The sequence below is a fragment of the Erpetoichthys calabaricus genome, chromosome 7 (genome assembly GCF_900747795.2).
Source record: "Erpetoichthys calabaricus chromosome 7, fErpCal1.3, whole genome shotgun sequence".
NCBI classification, from domain to species: Eukaryota; Metazoa; Chordata; class Cladistia; order Polypteriformes; family Polypteridae; genus Erpetoichthys; species Erpetoichthys calabaricus.
The window spans coordinates 102328712-102349547 of NC_041400.2; the positions used below are offsets into that span (position 1 = coordinate 102328712).

General features: G+C 38.3%; 1 protein-coding gene across 1 annotated transcript in view; it reads left to right on the forward strand.

The window, feature by feature from the left end:
• The window catches only part of aldh7a1 (aldehyde dehydrogenase 7 family, member A1), a 74247-nt gene that overhangs the window by 26454 nt on the left and 26957 nt on the right, over positions 1–20836 (forward strand). The window contains exons 9-12 of the mRNA XM_028805235.2: positions 2044–2141; positions 5164–5205; positions 5382–5476; positions 17808–17892. Of these exons, the coding sequence (XP_028661068.1) occupies positions 2044–2141; positions 5164–5205; positions 5382–5476; positions 17808–17892 (320 nt within the window). The remainder of the gene's footprint in view (positions 1–2043; positions 2142–5163; positions 5206–5381; positions 5477–17807; positions 17893–20836) is intronic.

Consider the following 20836-nt stretch of genomic DNA (forward strand, 5'->3'; position numbering starts at 1 on the left):
GAAGGATATTCATCCAGACAGTGTTAATTCTCCCTTCTAAAGTGAGATGGATGGTTGACTATTTGTGCAAGTCTTGTTTAGGTTTTTCCATGCAGAATGCAAAATCTTGTTGATAAAGAGCTTTGTGTTTACTTGTGATGTTTACTTCTAGGAATTAAAACTGGTCTGTGATGATAAAAGATAAGGTGTCCAATCTAATGTTGTGTGCTAGAGAATTCACTGGAAAAAGCACACTTTTATTCAAATTAATTTGGAGTCCGGATATGTTTTGAAATTCTGCTAGTGATGTTAGGACTGCAGGCACAGTATTTTCTGCATCTGATACATATATATAGTACAATATCATCTGCATATAGTGATATTTTCTGTTCAAGTCCTCTGATAATCCCCTTTATCTCAAAAGCATTTTGAAAATGAAGAGCCAATGGCTCAATGGCAATTTCAAATAGCAGTGGTGACAGGGGGGATCCTTGTCTACTACCACGTTCTAGTTTGAAGTAGCCTGAAATAATGTTAATACAAACTGAAACTTCTGGACTGGTATACAGTAGTTTGATTCATCCACGTCTGTTTGGGCCAAATCCAAATATGTGCATTGTGGTGAAGACGTAGTCCCATTCAGCCAGATCAAATGCTTTTTCTGCATCAAAAGATAATGAGATCTCCAGGGTGTTAGACTTTGGGAGTGAATATATTACATTAAACAGAAGTGAGATTGGTCTGTATGATGCACATTGTAATAAGTCCTTATTTTTCTTAGGAAACATAGTAATTAATGCTTGGCGAAAAAATTGAGGTAGAATTGTATTGTCTCTGGCTTCTGTAAATGCTGCTAATAAAAATGGAGCGAACTTAATTGATACGGACAGAATTAAATCACTTAGAGATTTGTACATAGATAAAGTCTTTGCATCTTACGAACAATTACACTCCAAGTTCAGCTTCCCATCAGCACATTTTTTCCACTATTTCCAAAATAGAAACTTTTCTAAACAATATCTGCCAGGTTTTCCTTACCTCCCACCTATTTCTGTTCCGGAAGAAATATTGATCAGTCTTGAGGAATCAGACAGCATTTCTATAATATATAGAAATATATATTATAGAATATATAGAAGCTCCATATGTGCAAAGCATACAGTTATTCAACTTAAAATATTTAGTCAAGCATATCTGTCTCCTTTAAAATTGTCCAAAATGTTTCCAGGGCAAAATCCGACCTGCGAATGTTGCAATCGAGGTCTAGCCTCATTGGGCCATATGTTTTGGGTGTGCACAAGTTAACATCATTTTGGACCTGTATCTTTAAATTCCTATCAGACAGCCTTGATGTCACAATCACTCCTAACGCATTAACAGCTGTGTTTGGTATACTCCCAGATGGGCTTAAAGTGGAGAAGGACAAACAAACTGTAATTGCCTTTACTTCACTATTAGCACTTAGACGTATCTTTCTCAACTCGATCACTTTAAGTTCGTGGGTAACTGATGTTATATAGAAATTGGAAAAAATCAATTCTGACTTAGAGGATCTATTCAAAACTTTATTTAAAACCTGGCAGGATCTAATCAATAACATTTTAGAATAAGCTTTTATATTGGGGGAATATTATTCTCTTCCCTCTTTTCTACTCTTAAAGTTTTACTCTGGCGGTTGGCGTTCTGTCTTTTGGGTGGGGGTTTAGTTTAGTTTTGTTAAGTTTAACTTGTTTGTATGGAATGTTGCTTTTAATAAATTCAATGAAAAAGTCATGTTATAGTACTCTTGTTTCTGAATTCTTTCTGCACTACAAATGAATGCACCATTTGCCCATGAAATTGTTTTAGCATCAATGATTCACTTCTCTCACTTACTGTAATAATATGAATAATAAAAATTACTATTATATTTATATAGCATTTTGGATAAGATATTGACAGTGTACATCACAAACTGCCATTCCATTTGAGGTCATCTATTAACAACATTGTGTTTTTTTGTCTCTCTCTCTCTCTTTCCTTTTTATCTTTGGACTTGCAATCCACTACTGGATTTTTATTTAGCACTGCTCTTGCAAAGGATGAGCGAGTGGATCTAGTTTCCTTCACTGGCAGTACTAGTGTAGGCAAACAGGTGGCCTTAATGGTACAAGAAAGGTTTGGTAAGTTGGAAAGTACAGTAGTTAAACATCACTTGATGTGCATAAAACAGCTCTGTGGATCAGTTGACGTTTTTGTTTGCATATTTTTGCCTGCAGAGGGTGCAATGCCACCCAAACCCGACACAGACAGATGCAGGACACAAGTTCAATGCACACACATTTTATTTTATTTTTTTTCCTCAAGGGAAACACCTTCCTCATTTCCCACAAGCCCAGCACTGTATCACAGCACAAACACAATACTTCTTTTATTTCTCTTTTTCTCCTCCGCTCTTCCGGTCAAGCTTTGTCTCCCTTTTCCCAACTCTGGCTCCTTAAGTAGTAGTTGCTGGCTCCTTTTATAACGCACCCGGAAGTGCTTCAAGTGCTTGATGACCTATTTCTGGCAGCACTTCTGGGTATGGTGGAAGAACTGCCCATAAGGGCTCAGCAGATACCCAACAGGGCTGCACCAAACTCCAACTTCCATGGAGCCCTGCGGGAGTCCAAGGCACCGCTGCAAAACAGGGGGCTGCCACCTAGTGCTCCGGGGGAGGTAATGTTCTGGACATGCTTGCTCCTCTGGTTCTTCCAGCGTGGAGGCATCCCAGCCGGCAAGGGCCCCGGCTGCACGCTACAGTATCTACAGTGGGAGAAATAAGTATCGAATGTGTCAGCATTTTCTTAGCGTGTTCAATACTTTTCCTCTGTATCATTCCACTTTTACACATACTTTTATTTATGGTCTTTAATGTTGTGAATTCTTTATATTTCTGGATTTCTTGAGTTAATATCAATGTCTGGTGAGAATTTCATGTGAATAGCCTCATTCTTCTTTTAATAACCTGGTTAGATCCGGTATGGTCTGTTCTCTCAAAACAGTAATGGACACATTTTGTATGAATTCTTCATTTTCTTGGGCGTCTCTCACATGGAATAATTTCAATTTACATAATAACAAAATACTCGTGTTTCTTGAGAAATCTGTTTTTTCTGGCCATTTATGAACCCATTTTGAACTTTGGGAATGCCAGTACTTTGTAACCCAATGAAAGTCAATTTATTTTCTTTATTGAACAGAAAAACAAATTTCTGTTACAGAGGATTCTATAATATTTAGATCATGTATATGCCAGATCTCCTGATGGGGTTCTCTATAAGAAAGGACTGGCTTTATAATCAGAATTTAACCCCTTGAGAACAAGAAAAACTGAAGAACTTATTTTTAAATTGCAATGTCACTATTATTAGCACAGAGAGAAGGCTAATAAGATTTTACTTTGACAAATGCCTAAGCAGGAAGTTCGCAAAGAAATAATAGAAATTCCAGTGAAACTCTAAGTTAAATCAGGGAGTATAAAGAGATAACTGACACAGTTAAGGACACAGTTTTAGGAATCCTTCTATTCCTCTCAATGTAAAGAATGTGAGACACAAGCAAAGATGTTTTTTGCTTAAATATAAATACCACAGCTCAATATTTTTAGTTAAGAAAAACTTAATAAACCATTGACACTTTTAGATATACAGGATGCCACAAACTCACTCCAAAGTGGGAAAGCTGCAAGCCCAAATAGATACCCAGTTGAATTTTATAAACAATATTCTAAGTACGTAGGCTTGATTATTAACAGCATTCATAGATGCTAAAAAATATAATTCTTCCTAAAACATTCTGCAAAGCATTAGGCATTAATCATTTTTCCAAAGAAAAATAGTTAATACAAAGTGAATCATATAGACCAGTGTTAGGATACTAGCGAAAGTCAAAATGATGAAGAAAGTACTTCCCTCAGTTATATCACAAATCCAAATTTGATTTATTAAAGGCAGACCCTCAGCCTGTTTGATGAAGTGTACTTGCTCACAAAATCTGACACGCCAGAATTTTTACTATTGAAATTATATATTTACTACATTGCATAGATTTATTTGTTGCACTAAAATATTTGCATGGATTAAACAACTTCATACTAGTCCAGAAGCATCATTCCATATGAATAACAAGAATTCTGATTTCTTCAAGTTATAGCAAGATCACTGGTTTCAGAATTAATTTGAATAAAGGTGTGCTTTTCCCAGTGAATTCTGTAGCACCTCATACCAGATTGGATAGCTGTTTGTTCATAAAACCAAAACATTTTAAATATTTGGGGATAACAATCACAAATAGATATTAATATCTTTTTCAGTGCAATTTTGAAAGTACTGTGGAGAAAACCAAAGAACGTGTTAACAGAAGCTCCTTCCTGCATGAGTCTTTACAAACGTATGCAATTAATAAATTGAAAATCAATCATCTCTAGCAGTTTTAGGAATGTGCAACATTAGTAAATGTATTGGATATATTTTGTAAATGAATTTAATGGCACCTTGGTAAAAAGCACCAATTTATTATTAAAAAAAGCTCAAAACATTTTTGGGTGATAACAAACCTTTGAACACTATTGTAGTTAGCTCCAACTTTACTACCACTATCCAGTACAGCAGCAATAATACTACTATACTGCCAATATATCAACTTCCGGCCTCCTAGACCCCACCCCCCAATACCATCATTAGTAAAGTCTATGGTACTTAAAATCCTCCATCTGGGGCGACTGTTTCTACTTTTACCTATAATTGTTTAGTCAAGGTAGCTGCCAAGGTAACTACCTGGTAGTTCTTCAATTGAAAGTGCTAACTTGCAAAAGCAATTGCTGGTCAAAATACATATTTGGGTTTATTGACATGAAAATCCTACATAAAATGTTTTGGTTCTCAATAAGATGTTTACTGACAATGATGAACACTTAGTTCTGTTGTAAATCACTCCATATCCACACTGAATTTTTGTACTGTATGATGGATCATCTACATTATTTTCTGCTAACTCTTTTTGTTAAGTTATAAAGTTTTGTATTACAGATAGACAATGCAAAAAATGTCAGATTATACTATTTGTTTGATTTTTGCAGTTAAGTAAATAGTTATAATTGGTTACTTGGAATTATTGGTGTGTTTTCAGTATATTTATACTCGGTGGATTTTCTCTTCTCTTTAGGAAGACAGTTGCTTGAACTTGGAGGAAATAATGCTATAATAGGTAACTTTTTGTAATTGGATCACTTTATCATGTTTAACCATTATTTAATAATCTTATTTGCATTATAACATTTTGTGTGCGCAGCTTCTGTGTCAGAACAGGCCCATTTCAAACCTCACTATTTACTTATAGCAGTGTAAAGTTTGAATTTTAATAATTTATCCTCTTTCTCACAGTTTTTGAAGATGCTGATTTGAGTTTAGTAATCCCTTCTGCACTTTTTGCTGCTGTTGGAACTGCTGGGCAGCGGTGCACTACAACCAGAAGACTGGTAAGAAACACATTTTTCATATTTTATTTGTATTTCTTTAAAAAAAATCTTATTTTAAGACTGGTACAATTTACCATTTGGTGATATGGCCTAGAAGTTATATAGTGATGCTTTTAAAGTTTGGCAGTATTTTTTACCATCTTGAACTGGACCTTATCTGTAGGGGAGGAATTACAACTGTTCTATCTAACAGAAGATGTGAAAGATTAGCATGGTTGTGTAAATTTTAATTTTATTTCATAATCCTGTATCTTCCATGGTTGTGCCCCCTTCCTTTATACAATGTTCAGCATTTGTCCACTGTGTTCTTCACACCTTCTCTTCAACCTGCCATTAGAAGATGCTTTGTACTTCCTTCACATCATTAACAACCTTTGACTCTATACATCTCTAGTTTACTTGTGCCCCTGGTAGTGGTAATTTGCAAAATTTTGATAAAATTTGAATGCATTCATATTGTCCGTCAAAAATCGTGGTAGGATAAGCTATTATATCCACCATAACAAATCCTTAAACTGTATTTTTGTTTGTTTGTGCTTACATTTTTTGCAGAATGTAACCCTTGGGTTATACATTATCAATAGACTGTGTGCAGAATGCTGTAGAAAACTGTTGAGTGTCTTACAATGCGCTAAAAAATAATTACAATCAAAGTCCTAATAATGTTAGTCCTGACGCTTCTTGTAATTGACTGAAAACCAAGTGACTTCTTGAATAAAACAGAAAATTCATCTAAATATTCATTGGAATATTTGCTGCTTACAATTTGTGTTGATAACCAATAAATATATTACAGAAATAAAAAAGTGTGTTTAAAGATATCACAGTGACTTTTTTCCTAAGGCTATATCTAGTGAGTTTAAGATAGAGGAAGCAATCACTGCGAAGTGGATTTATGCATATGAATATGAACTGTTGTGTGTGCATCAGATAGGTTAAAGAGTGCTTTGCTTTTTGTGTATAGCAAACAGTCAATGTGTAGATGTGAAAACAACAGTTCCTTACGCAACCTACTTCTTAATTCAACACTATAAGAGTTTCATAACTCTGGTGATTTAACTAAATAATGAAAGCATTTTACTTTTCACTTTTGTTTAATGTCATTCTGCATCTTGTTCACTTTTGTTGATTATAGTGTCTTTCTGTTGCAGAAACATTGTTTAATCTATTAAACAACATCATGGTATTGAGTGAAGTATGTATGTCCGTCCTATAGTGTTCCACAACTAGTACAACTATTTGAAAATTAAAGACCAAAGTACAACTCATAACTTGTAAAAATGATCCAGAGGCAGCCAAGCTTTTTTATTCTGACAGACCGACATGACGTGGACAGCCTAATATGAAAACATTTTATAATCTTTTTCCCCATATACACCACAGGTCAAAAGTTTTAGAACACCTCAATTTTTCCAGTTTTTCTTCAAATTTAATGAGTATGTTCCAGCTCTGCTTTAAGACAAACTGTTAATGTTAAATATGAACAATTGTTAATTGATTGTTTCAGTCTAAATGGGGGACATGCTCTTAAGTGTCTGTTTCACCATGTTCAATAAACATTGAGGCTTGCTTGTAACCTGTTATGCCTATCTTGTTGTTATAATTTTTGTATATTCCAGGTAAGCCCTATCTCGGCAGCACTACATTAGCAATATTTACTCGCAGTACTTTTATTTAGAGCTATTTACAAATGGTCTGTCAAAAGAGTGGGAGGGTTTGATTAACTTAATAATACCTAACAAAAAGTTTAAAGTAGACCAAGCATAGACTATAATTAGTTCTGGGCTAATTGGAAAGATATTTTTTTTAAAAATGGAGCCAACAGAGCGTACTGACCTCATCTTAAACAAAATAAGCCATTTGAGTACTTGGTGGTGCTTTGGATGGGATCAGGTATTCAAGGACTGACTTATGAAACTAACATGAACTGTCTGTCCTGTTCTCCTTTACAGCTGCATCAAGATAAAAATATTGCATGTTAAGTGAGCAGTCAGCAATGGCGCAGACTGTGTGTAAAACTACTTGTTGGCAAAAGTAAATAAAATGTGTACTGATGAAAAAACTCTATTAAAAAAAACTGATGTTATAGTAACAAAATGGAAGTCAGAAAAATATCAGTTATTTTCCATTGGGCTCAATGGGGGAAAACAAGACTGTGTTTGTATACTTAACAAAAAAAGCATAGCACATGCTTATATTGTGTTATCGAGCCCTCTCTCTCTCAGCAGCACGCGAGCCCTCTCTGTCTCTCTCTCAGCAGCACGTGAGCTCGCTCTCTCTCTCTCTCAGCAGCACATGAGCCCTCTCTCTCTCTCTCTCTCTCTCAGCAGCACGTGAGCTCTCTCTCTCTCTCTCTCTCTCTCTCTCTCTCTCTCAGCAGCACGTGAGCTCTCTCTCTCTCTCTCTCTCTCTCTCTCTCAGCAGCACGTGAGCCCTCTCTCTCTCTCAGCAGCACGCAAGCCCTCTCTCTCTCTCTCTCTCTCTCAGCAGCACGCGAGCCCTCTCTCTCTCTCTCTCTCTCTCTCTCTCTCAGCAGCACGTGAGCTCTCTCTCTCTCTCTTTCAGCAGCATGTGAGCCCTCTCTCTCTCTCTCAGCAGCACGTAAGCCCTCTCTCTCTCAGCAGCACGCGAGCCCTTTCTCTCTCTCTTTCTCTCTCTCAGCAGCACGCGAGCCCCCTCTCTCTCTGTAACATGGCAGCAGTTCACGCTAATAGCATTACAACCCGATTGCTGTAAACACTCTTTTTAAATGAGTTTTAAGCACAGGGGGAAAAAAGGAACATTTGAACATATCCAAACTTTATTTAAAAGCCAACCAAGACAGTAACATTGCAGGAGTTCACGCTAATAGCATTACAACCCAATCGCTGTAAACACTCTTTTTAAATAGTTTTAAGCACAGGGAAAAAAATGAACATTTGAAAAAAGAGAAATGTAACATTGCAACACTTTCTTCTCACCACTCTTCACTTGCTTAGAAGCCATGGTTAACTGCAAAAGCACACGAAATACTGTATAGCACAAAGAGTTAACAGGTAAAGCACACACGTCTGACTGAGAACAATGAACAGGGAGAGGCTGAACACGTGCTTAAATACAGTAATTGGCGTGTACGAACCGGAAGGGAAATTAAATAGAGCACAAAGACTTCACAGCGAAAGCATGCACACACGTGCTGTTTCACTCTTGTCCATTCTCTAGAGTGAGTATATAAATAACTCAGACCACTACCATTATGTTTCGTAACTCTCTGTTTACTGAACAGACTATATCCCCCTTGAACAGTGCCACAATCTAAAAAGTCCATGCTACAACATGAGTCAAATAATCACATTGTTACATCCTTCCTTCCTTTTTTTTTTTTTTTTTTTAAACTAGTGCCACTTCACGCTATATCTCCACACATGAACGCATTTTGTGTCTTAACATACTAAAACATTAACAGTCCATATGTAACTTAAGTAACATAGTCCTTCAAATAGGGTGACCAAGCATCCTCTTTTGCCCGGACATGTCCACTTTTTACGTCCTGTCTGGGGCGTCCTGGCGGGTTTTATAAATTCACGAAAATGTCCGGTTTTTCATAGGACCATTACGTGTGTACGTAAATTGACTGGTGTTTTGCACACAATACTAGGGTACTACTTTTTTGCGCGACGTAATTACCGGGAGGCTGCCTTGTGGGCAGGTCTGCGCCGCGCGCACAAACACACAGACAGGGAGCAGTGCAGACGGATCAGAGCAGAGAGCGGAGCAGTATAGCAGGGAAAATGCCAAAGCGTAAGTGCAGCTTCACCAATGAACTGCAAAGAAAATTTCCCACATACCGTCCCGGTCGGGACAAGTGGGAGGCGGAGTGCACCGTGTGCAAAGCCAGTACATATGTCTCGGTATCCAATAAAGTTGCTGGGGATCTGAAAGCCCACATGGACACCGAGAAACATAAAAAAGCTGTGCGAGGTGAGACTAGTTCACCTGCAAAGTTGACAGAGTTTTTTGTCAGACCAGGAAAAACAGAGGATGATGTAAATGCAGCAGAAGGTGCAATGGCTTTTCATACAGTGAAACATCACAACAGTTACAGGTCCATGGATTGCACCAGTACTTTGCTTAAAAAGGCATTTCCTGACTCTGACATTGCAAAAAAGTTTAGTAGTGCTCGCACCAAGACCGAAGCCATCATCAATGGTGCTATAGCCCCCCACTCTGTTGAAATCACTCATGAAGCACTCAAAGAAATCCAGTACTGTGGTGTTTCCACAGACGGGAGTAACCACGGAGCAGTGAAAATATTCCCAGTCATAATCCAGTATTTTGACTGGAAGAAGGGTGGTGTGCAAACAAAATTGATTGAAGTTAAAGACACACCCAATGAGACAGCAGAAACCATTGCAAAATATCTCACAGAAACCCTGGCAAAAAACAATCTGTCGGAAAAATGCATTGCATTTACTGGAGACAATTGCAACACAAATTTTGGAGGAATCCGACGTGATGAAGCTGGAAAGAATGTGTTTGCAAATTTGAAGAGTTTGCTGCAAAACAAGACTCTGATCGGTGTGGGTTGCCCAGCACACATATTGAATAATTGTGCACACCATGGGGCAGGCACAATAGAAATTGACATTGAGAATATCATATTCAAAATCTACCAGTACTTTCGCATTTACACTGTGCGCACTGAGAGCCTGAAGGAGTATTGTGATTTTGTTGAGATTGATTACAGAAGGATGCTCTCTCACAGCAAGACAAGGTGGCTGTCATTGTTCCCAAGCATTGAGAGGATGTTACAGATGTTTCCAGCTTTAAAGGCATATTTTCTGTCTCAGCAAAAGCCACCCATAGCACTCAAGAGTTTTTTTGAAAATGATTTTGCTGAAATCTACCTTTGGCACATGCACACACTCATGTCTGTGTTCCACACCCACATTCAAGAAATGGAACAGGAGAACATGTCCATTATGGAAGTGAAGAAGATATTAAACAATATACATACCATTCTTCTTCAACGCAAGAGCAACAACTTCATGTCCCTTAAAGTTAAGGGACTACTGGCACAGAAGCGCAAAGATGGACTTGACAAAGGCTGTGAACAGTTCTGTGCAGATGACCATGGCATGTACAGTGCATGTCTGGAGTATCTGGAGAAGTGGATGACTCCCATGGAAGAGTTCTCAACATTCATGTGGATGAATCTGAGTGAGCCACCAAACTGGAATGATGTGGAGGCATGCATCAATTACCTTGGAGAGAAGGGGTTGGCAGTTGATGATGTTAAGTGTTTTGACCAGGTCATCAATCTGAGGAAATTCACAGAAACGTGCAACCATGATGAGGAGTTCAGTGGCCTGCAGGTACACCAGAAGTGGACCAAATATTTTGAAAAGGCAAAAAGCATTGCATGTTACTCAGAGCTACTGACAATTGCACAGTTTGTCTTTGCACTTCCCTCTCACAATGCAAATGTTGAGAGGGTTTTTTCACTAATGCAAAGCCAGTGGACCAAGGAGAGGAACCAGCTCTCCGTAGAGTCACTAAAGGGGATTCTACTAGTTCAGTACAACTTCAAAGACATGTCTTGCAAAGACTTTCATGCTTATTTGTTAAGCTATCGAGAACTGCTAGGAAAGATCAGCTCTACAGCAAAATATGGATGGGCTGACAAGGAGGATGAAGAAGAGAAGCAGGATGAAGAAGAAAACTAAAGATGAAAAGTCTAGATTCTTTTTGTTTAAGTTTTTTTGTCTTTGTGAGACTCTTCTGTTATTTATTTTATTACATTTAAGAGATATATTGTTGAAGCTGGAACAGAATAGTTCATATTTAGAACAACATTTAATTATTTATTTGAAGAGTCTAAGAGAGCTATTATTTTGTTATAAGTTTTTACAGATTTCATTTTATTTTATTACAGAGGTTAATTCTGCACCATTGAAGTATAATAAATAATGTTCATCAACCACCAAGAAGCTTGTCTGAATTCGTCTGGAGGCCGTGCCGATCGTCCTCTTTTTTGGAAATCAAAATATGGTCACCCTACCTTCAAATACTGTGGTCTGGCACTAATCCGACCTGATCTGGTAGTAACAGTATGTTTTGTGTCACCAATTGGCTGAGCACAGTGATCCTTTGATCTGCTGTTCTCAGCACACTGTTCTTGTTGTATGACCAGGTCTTGATGGCCAGTGTGCTTTAGGTACCTTCTGTTCCTCCTCAGAACACCACCACTGTCCAGTTCAATCTTGTATGACCGTTTGTTGACCGGTTCTATAACTGTTGCTTTCTGCCACACCTTTTGTGACTGTGTTGGCTGTACTCTTACTTTATCACCTGGTGTCAGTGCGGTCATGTCTTTCGCGTGTCTGTTATAGTACATTTCTTGTCGCATTTGATTAAGTCTCAGTCCGTGTGTTGTGTCCATTACTTTTGGTTTCAACAGATTGTTGTGTGTTGGGAGTAGTGTTCGTGTCCTCCTGCTTAGCAGTCTCTGAGCGGGGCTTGCATTTAGGCCCTGTGACGGAGTGTTTCGGTGATCTAATATCGCAAGGTATGGATCTTGTCCTGCCATCTTGGCTCTCTGCATCAGACGTTTTGCTGTTTTGACAGCGGACTCCGCCTTCCCATTACTTTGTGGGTGACAATGTTTTATGCTGGAACTCCCAACGTCTACTGAACTGTTGGAATTCGTTTGACGTATACTGTGGCCCATTGTCTGAAAACACAATATCAGGTATACCTTGCCTGGCAAAATGGGCTTTCAACTTGTTAATCACAGTGGAAGACTTTGTGTCTTGCAAGTAATCCACCTCCCAGAAATTTGAGAAATAGTCCACAGTGATCAGATAGTCACGGTTATTGAAAACAAACAGATCTGTGCCCACTTTAGACCATGGTCTTTCAGGCAATTCATGTGGGTAGAGTGATTCTTTCTGTTGCTTTACTCCCAGTGTTCTACACAGATCACACTTCTCAAGGTATCCCTTTATCTGCGCATTCATTCCGGGCCAATAGAGGCATTCCCTTGCTCTCCTCAAACATCCTTCAATACCAAGGTGTGCTGAGTGAACTCGTTATATCATGTCACTCCTGAGAGCATCTGGTATCACAACTCTTTCCAATTTGAACACAATATCATCCTGTATTGACAGTTCATCCTGGATTGAGTAGTAGTGATCTATTTTACTTGGTATATCTCTTCTATTTGTTGGCCATCCTTCTCTTAACTCTTTCAGGGCTGATGTCGACTTTTGTCAAAAGGAGGAGTTGACGATGGTAATCAACTGTAAATTGTGAAAAAACCAACTGTTATGTTTTAGTTGGACTCTCGTTGCCTGAAGGAAAGTTAGATTCATTGGTTTGACTGAGATTTCTTGCACTCGTGTGAGTAGCAAGGCACAAACAATGGCAAAAATGGGACTGACATCTGGCAAGAGATCAAAGCGGATGCGTAAATCAAAATACTCCGCAGACGACATTTTGCCTATTATCTCTGAACTGGACTATGACTTGTTGGACTCCGATTTTGATACAAGTGATCGAAAACGAATGTGAGGTTCCAGGTTCAGCTGATTGGTCCCCAGCTGATTGTGGCACTGACGATGTTTCGCCAGGTGGGACTGCCACTTAGCAATGATAGGAAGTAGAAACCACATTGCAATACACTGCGACCATGATCACTGCTGCAGCTGCCCCAGCCATGCGAAGACAGCCTGGCAGCAAGCCTGCCGCACATTCTTGGGAAACTGGCAGCCACAGCATGCAGCAACAGACGTTTTTTGTTGATTTCTGTGTGCAACCATTGCTTTTCAGAAACTGTTTTTTGGAAAAAATATTCAGCCCTCAAAGAGTTAATGTCTTTATTAGTGTCTGAAGTGTGTCGTCTTTTGCTGTTTCACTTCTGATTACATTTATTCTCTCTTCAGATATTGGGAGGTATTGAATCATGTTCACACTTTCGACCTCTTTTTCCACCGATACTTCCTGTGCGGTGTCCTCCAGATACGCTCGGCTTGGTGCATCTGCCAACAGTATCTCCTTTCCAGGAACATATGTAATGATGAAGTCATATTTCTGTAATCTCATTAACATCCTTTGAAGTCTCTTAGGTGCATGCAGCAGTGGCTTCTTGACAATACTCTCAAGAGGTTTATGATCAGACTGTATGATCACTTTTCGTCCATATGTGTACTGATGAAATTTCTCCATGCCGTACACTATGGCTAGGCACTCTTTTTCTATTTGGGCGTAACCCCGTTCAGTCAGTGACAGTGCAGGGCTTCCAAAAGCAACAGGTTCCCCATTCTGCAATAATGCTGAACCAAGGCCTGTTTCCGAGGCATCACATTGTAGAACTAGCTGTTCCTTGAGGCTGTAGTAGCGCAGTACCGGTGCCTTGGTTATGAAGTCTTTTATGTTCTTGAAGGCTTGTTCATGAACCTCAGACCAGTCCCACAAACTGTCCTTGTGTGTCAGCTGTCTGAGCACTTCACAGTGATCAGAAAGGTGTCTGCAAAACTTGGACAGATAATTTACCATGCCCAGAATTCTCTGTACACCTTTCACATCAGTTGGTCTTGGCATTTCTTTTATGGCCCGTACTTTCTCTGGGTCTACTTTTAGGCCTTCCGATGTGAGCAAATGTCCAATGTATGTCACTTCACTTTGTCTGAGTTTGAATTTGTCGACATTCAGCTTCTGTCTAAGAACAATCTCAGTTTTTTATTATGGTCCTTTCTCGCCATCTCCAGTGTTTCACCTTCCCCTGTTATCAACACATCATCTGCGATTATGTGTACTCCTTGAAGTCCTTCTAATGCCTGGTTCAGCATTCTCTGGAAGACCTCAGGTGCTGGGCTTATTCCCATAGGCATTCTCAACCACCTGTTTCTCCCATAAGGTGTTGCAAACGTGGTGAGATAACTCGATGGATCGTCCAGTTGGACATGCCAGAAACCGTTCTTTATATCGCAGACTGTAAATACTTTTGCTTTTGACAGCTCAGGTAAAATGTCCTCAATTGTGGGCAGAGGGAAATGGCTCCTTTTTAAAGCCTTGTTCAACGGTCTAGGATCTATGCAGATTCTTAACTTGCCGCTGGGTTTCTTCACAACAATCAGACTGCTTATCCAGTCAGTGCTATGTTCTACTGGTGTGATTATACCTCGTTCATGGAGATTGTCCAGCTCCTCCTTTAGTGGTCCCATCATTGCAACTGGTATTCTCTGCTTTGGCAGTTTCACTGGCTCCACCCCCTGATCTATCTCTATCTTATAGTGACCAGGCAGACAGCCATCTCCTGTGAAAATGTCTATGAACTCTCCTGTTATTTGTTTCATTGTCCATTGTCCGACTGTGTCCTCTCCATCCGTCCTTGTCATAACATTATCCACCACCAGGATATTCTCAGATTGTACTTCAACCAGCTTCATACCCTGGACTGCTCTGCTTCCTAGTAACGGTACTGTAGAGTGTGCATCAATGACCATAAATTCCAGTCTGTACAACTTTTTGTTACATGGATTTCTCAATTTCAGATGGCATTTGCCTACTGGTTTTAGTGTACTTTTATTGTACATCACAAGTACTTGGTCTGTCTTCTGTATTTGAACATCTGGATTTACTAAGTTTATGGGGATAATGTTACACGTTGCACCACAATCCAACTGGAATTTGACTAAGCTGTTTCCGAGCAGCATAGCGGCGAACAGTTGACACAGCTGCCCATCCTGGCTCTTTGTGACTTTGTTCACAGTTTCAGTTGTGATGCTCCATATATCCTCATATTGCTCACTCTCAGTTTCCATTAAATTGTGTACAACTTTTCTTTGTTCTCGTTTGGATTTGCACAATGATGCGAAATGATTGTCTTTTCCACATTTCCTACATGTTTTCCCATAAGCTGGACATTTCCGTTTGTCTCTTTCGTGCGTCTTTCCACAAAATTTACAACTAATGACAGCTTTCCGTTGGTCATCCTTTCCTGGTCTGTGTGTCTGTACCTGCTTTAAAGCATGAATTTCCTCCACCACTTTTCCCTCAATGGTTTTGCTGTTCTCCCTGGACAACTCCGTAGCCCTGCAAACCTGTACACATTTTTGCAGAGTTAAATTTTCTTCTCTCAACAATCTCTCTCTCAGATTTGGACTATTCGTGCCGCACACAATCCTGTCCCGTATTAGAGAATCTTTTATGTCACCAAAATTACATGTGCTAGCAAGCATTTTTAGTTCAGTCACATACTTGTCGAATCCTTCATCAGTTCCTTGATTTCTCATAAAGAAACGATATCTCTCAACGGTTTCATTCAATTTTGGGTTGCAGTGTTGATCAAAAGCTTCTATTAATAACTTCACTGTCCTGCCCTCTGTTGATGAGCCCAGTAAGGTTTCACATAACTCTACCAGTTTCTCCTACCAGGTAGTAGAAAAGTTTTACTTTCGTGCCTTCCGATGCCTCTGCCAAGGTCAGATCCAGATACAGCTGAAATTCCTCTTTCCATGCCTTCCATGTCTTTGCCAGATTGCTTGAATCCAGCGTCAATGTCGGCGGTGGTTTTAGTCCAAGTGTGCAATCCATCTTGTCCGACGAGGCTCGTATCAGCGCGTCAGGATTTGTATCTTCACTAGCAACTTATTTTTTTTTTTTTTTTTTCTGCCGTACTTCGCGCTGCACGGCTAAGCACTAAAACAAGACTCGTACGCAGTCAGGGAGAAAAGAAAAAAAATCTCGCCGCTGCCACCATGTTTCACTCTTGTCCATTCTCTAGAGTGAGTATATAAATAACTCAGACCACTACCATTATGTTTCGTAACTTTCTGTTTACTGAACAGACTATATCCCCCTTGAACAGTGCCACAATCTAAAAAGTCCGTGCTACAACATGAGTCAAATAATCACATTGTTACACGTGCAAGCACACACATCTGACCGAGAACAATGCAACACGTGCGGAAATCATCTGCGCACACAAACCGAAAGGAAAACTGGCTTGTTCGTATACCGAGTGTGTGGTTGTGAACTGAGGCAAAAGTTTGGCGAAGATTTGTTCGTAAACCGAGTTGTACGTGTACCGAGACGTTCGTGAACCAAGGTTCCACTGTATTAGCATTTGAGTTAGAAGTGCAACACCCACAAATTAGGAGCCATTTCATCTTGTGGCAAAGGCGGCAGGTTAGTAACGTGAAGGTTTCTGTTTTGCAGTTGGCTTGTGGCAGGTATCACTGAGCTTCAAACATGACAGAACAAAATTCCTCAGCAGTAGCAAAATATGAATTAGAAAGACAGAACATTGTTTATTTTATTGTTTATTTTATTACAAAATTTAATTTGAGGCAATGCTGTTACTCGGGTAAAGATTTTTACAGAACTTTTACAGTAAGAAATTAACAGTTGCAAAAGATGCAGTATTTTGTGTATCATTGCAGGTTAATTTGTTCAGGTGTTCTGGTTATGTTTATTCTTTTCAATGAAAGACCCCAAATGTGTGGGTTATACAGTTTTTTTTTTCTCTTTTTTATTAAACTGAAAGAGACGAAATGTGTGGATTTTACAGGGTACAAGTTATATTCATGAAAATAGTTACTTTTGCTTACATTGTAATATTTAAGTTAACCTGGAGTCCCCAGAGGTGTCAATAATATATTGCTAATCCTAATTCCATCAGTCCTTGGAGGGTTTACAATATTATGAAATCCATTAATTTTTTCCCACTAGGATAGTGTAATTACAAAGTATGAATTGTGCTGAGTCCTTTGGTGGTAGAAATCGAAAAATACTAGGTTCCCACTCCGTATAGAAACACATCTCTGCAGCCTTTCATATATTATGATATGGGCAATATTTAGATTATTACAGTAATTATCTCTTTGTTTATTCTAAACAATTGTTAGATTTTGGTGTCTGTACTCAATATTCTAACTTTAGTAGTAGCTTTAGAATTGCATGACTTCTGTAACAGATATCTACAACGCAAGCTGTGTCATAGTTTCATAGTAGAATGTTATCTGTTATGTTACTTATGACAAAATATAATATGCCTTTTTGTCTCTGTGTACTGACTAATTAATTTGATTTGAGTACTAAGAGTGAAAAACATGCTGTGTATAGCAGAGTGTAAGTGTGACATGTAAAATGCTAATCATTTAAGCACACATGAACAAAACCTTTTTTTCCAAAATAGGAGAAAAATAATATTACTGACCACAATAGCAACAGATGATACACAATGTTTTAAAAGTACTACACTTCAAATGATATCCTAAAAATTTACTTTTATCTCTTCTGTTGAACCTAAACAGTCCATAATTAATGTTTACTCATGTTTTTTTTCAAGATTCTTCATGAAAGCATTCATGATGAGGTGGTAGAAAAGTTAGCAAAGGCCTATAAGCAAGTGAGAATTGGTGATCCCTGGGACCGTAAGTACTGATTTGTGTTTTTTACAGAGCATATGTTTTAATCCTTGGCACCGTATAGTGTTTATTTTGTGATAATAAATGTTTGAAAGATTAAATTTATATTTTTAGAATACAGTAATCCCTCCTCTATCGCGGGGGTTGGGTTTCTGCTTTAGGTATGTGTTCAGAATTTCTTGCCTCACATTTCCTTTCATCCTCCACTTTCCCAGATATTTGTAGACACGGAACACACATGAAATGCATGTATTCCAAATAATGATATATTGTATTATTTACCCTATACAACTCTGGAAACCTCACACGCAGATAAGGAGCCTTGGCTTGAGCTGGGAGAGTTGAACTCCGTCAAGGTAGGGGATGAGACAGCAGGCTGCTTGCTGCTTGTGCTGACTGACACATTTACAAAACAAAAGATGCTGATGGAGAGGTGTGAAGGGATTTAAGGTGGGCCGGAATTACAAGTTTTTTTGTAGGCTTCGGTAATTGTAGTGTTTAGGACCCAGTGTCATTTCAGCTTTTAACAAAAGACAATACTGCCACCATGGAGTGAATCTTAATCAAGACTGGTTATGGTACATGAGATAGCAGACTGTATAGTAACTAATTACTATAATCTGTATGTCATAAACAGTTAAACATGAATAAAATCTGTGCTTGTTGTTTGCACAGTAGGCTCCTTAAGTCAAACATCACTGAATCCAGTATTCCCAAGAACAGACTGTTAAGCTAATCAATTCAGACTGAGAGAAATTTAAGGAATGCATCTATGTTTCATGTCGAAAAACATAGATACATCATTTTGAACCAGAGTCCTAACAACAATCAAAACAATGAAAGCATTATAATTTTCTGACTCCAGAGAAATTCAAGGTACAAGCCAATGCAAACAATATTTTTTGCACAAATTTTTATGTTTGTGAGGAGCAGTTTATGTTTATTGCATGCCTTAAAAGGCCTGCACAGCCAATCAACATTATAGTGATTTTCTTTAGAGTTTGTTGCAGTCAGCTGTGAAAGTGTTTAGTAAATCTATAAATCATGGACCAAAATAAAACACAAAAGAGTGCAAACCTGTAAAAACAGTGAGCAAAATTTAATTTATAAAGCTGAATGTTTGTTTGTCAAGTATAAAAATCTCTGCTAAATTTTTCACAGATTCCCCATTTGTAAAAGAGAGGACAAAGGCTGTTTTTTTAAATTTTTTTTACCATTAAGTGCACCACTGCTTTTATTAGGGAAATGACCCTAGGAAGCATTTTTGGAACATGGCACAAATATGCTAAATTACTATTTTTTTCTCCATGGGAAATTTATTTAGTGATTGGATCTGCACTTTATTCCACTCTGGGCATTGCCCAATACCCCTACTAGTCAAAAATGTGTCTGTAATTTAAAAAGTAAGAAATAAAACTAAAAGATGTGCAAAAAATAACAAAAAAGCCAGCACATAAAAATCAGAATGCAAAATAAAATAAATAGTGCATGAAACTATTCAAATCTATCAAAAAATGAATACATAAAGTAAATATCAAAAAATAGATGCTTGGAATTAACATTACAAAAAAAGTGGGTGATATAAGAATCAGAAGTGGTTGTTTGAAGTTAACCAAAACTGAAAATGGAAATAAATTTCACAATGGAATTGGTAGTTTGAAAACAGAAATAGTGATTGTCCTCAAGATGCACAAGAGCCTCTTTCATGCCCCATGCTATCCCTGGAATTTACCAATGGACTTCTTGTCATGTTGTGCATAAAGGCACAGTTAAGGATGCAAAGTAAAATGAAACGATCAGTGTCTAGGAATTACCCTCACACTTAACCATGTGCACTTTATTTCACAGCTATGGTTTTTGTCTAGCTCAGGTAGTGGTGTGTTCCCATGAAACAGTGAAATGGTGATGAAACAGACATGGTACTGTTGGACCATGTGTATTGCTGCTGTTGTTTAGGTCTTAAGTGCTCATTTGCACTCCCGAGCTAGGCATCACCAGTATTGAGTTTCGCAGAAATTAATAATCTAGTTTATAGTTTTTGCGCCCTGCAGTTAGCTGTCACCCTGCCCGGGGTTTGTTTCCTGCCTTGCGCCCTTTGTTGGCTGGGATTGGCTCCAGCAGACCCCTGTGACCCTGTGTTAGGATATAGCGGGTTGGGTAATGGATGGATGGATAGTATTTGGTTGCTATTCATTTTTGATCCATTATTTATTTATAAAATTTATAATAAGGCTCATGATGTTTTGAGCACCTCACAGCTGTAGCAGACAGGGTTCAAATTCCATGTGCAAGAACTTGTGAATTTTGCGTATGGAGAAAGATTCGAACCTGCCCTTCTGAGTCTGTAAGTGGTCATAACTCCCCTCATCTGCCTGGACAAGCGGACAACCATTGTGGGTGTACTTAAATGATACATAAAAAATAAAGAATAGTTTTGATGTTAAATGAATTTCCTTTTATTTTTTTATTAATTATCTGAACAAAAATTCCAAAAACAAAGTTTTAGGACCTTCTAGTATGCTTTATGGAAAATGCAAAAATGATTTTCTTTGAAAATCAAAGGAAATTAACCATTGCCATTTAAATTAATTTTGTAGACAAGTTTAAAAAAATGATTAGGCATACTACATAAGTGCACATAATTAAAAAGAGAATACAAATAGAGATTCAGAGCAGGAGAGACAGCTAGCTGAAAGTAAGGTGAAAGTTCCTCTGCAGAGTGTCACAACCTGTTTCCCATAATCAGAAATTGATCATTTTAGATAAACTCGTATGTTTTCACTGTACATAGGAGCAAGAAGGACATTGATGATGTTTTGTAACTGAGATTAAGCAGTATTTTTTAAAATTAATAAGCAGATATTTAGCATACAACAACAACAACATTTATTTATATAGCACATTTTCATACAAAAAGTAGCTCAAAGTGCTTTACATAATGAAGAAAAGA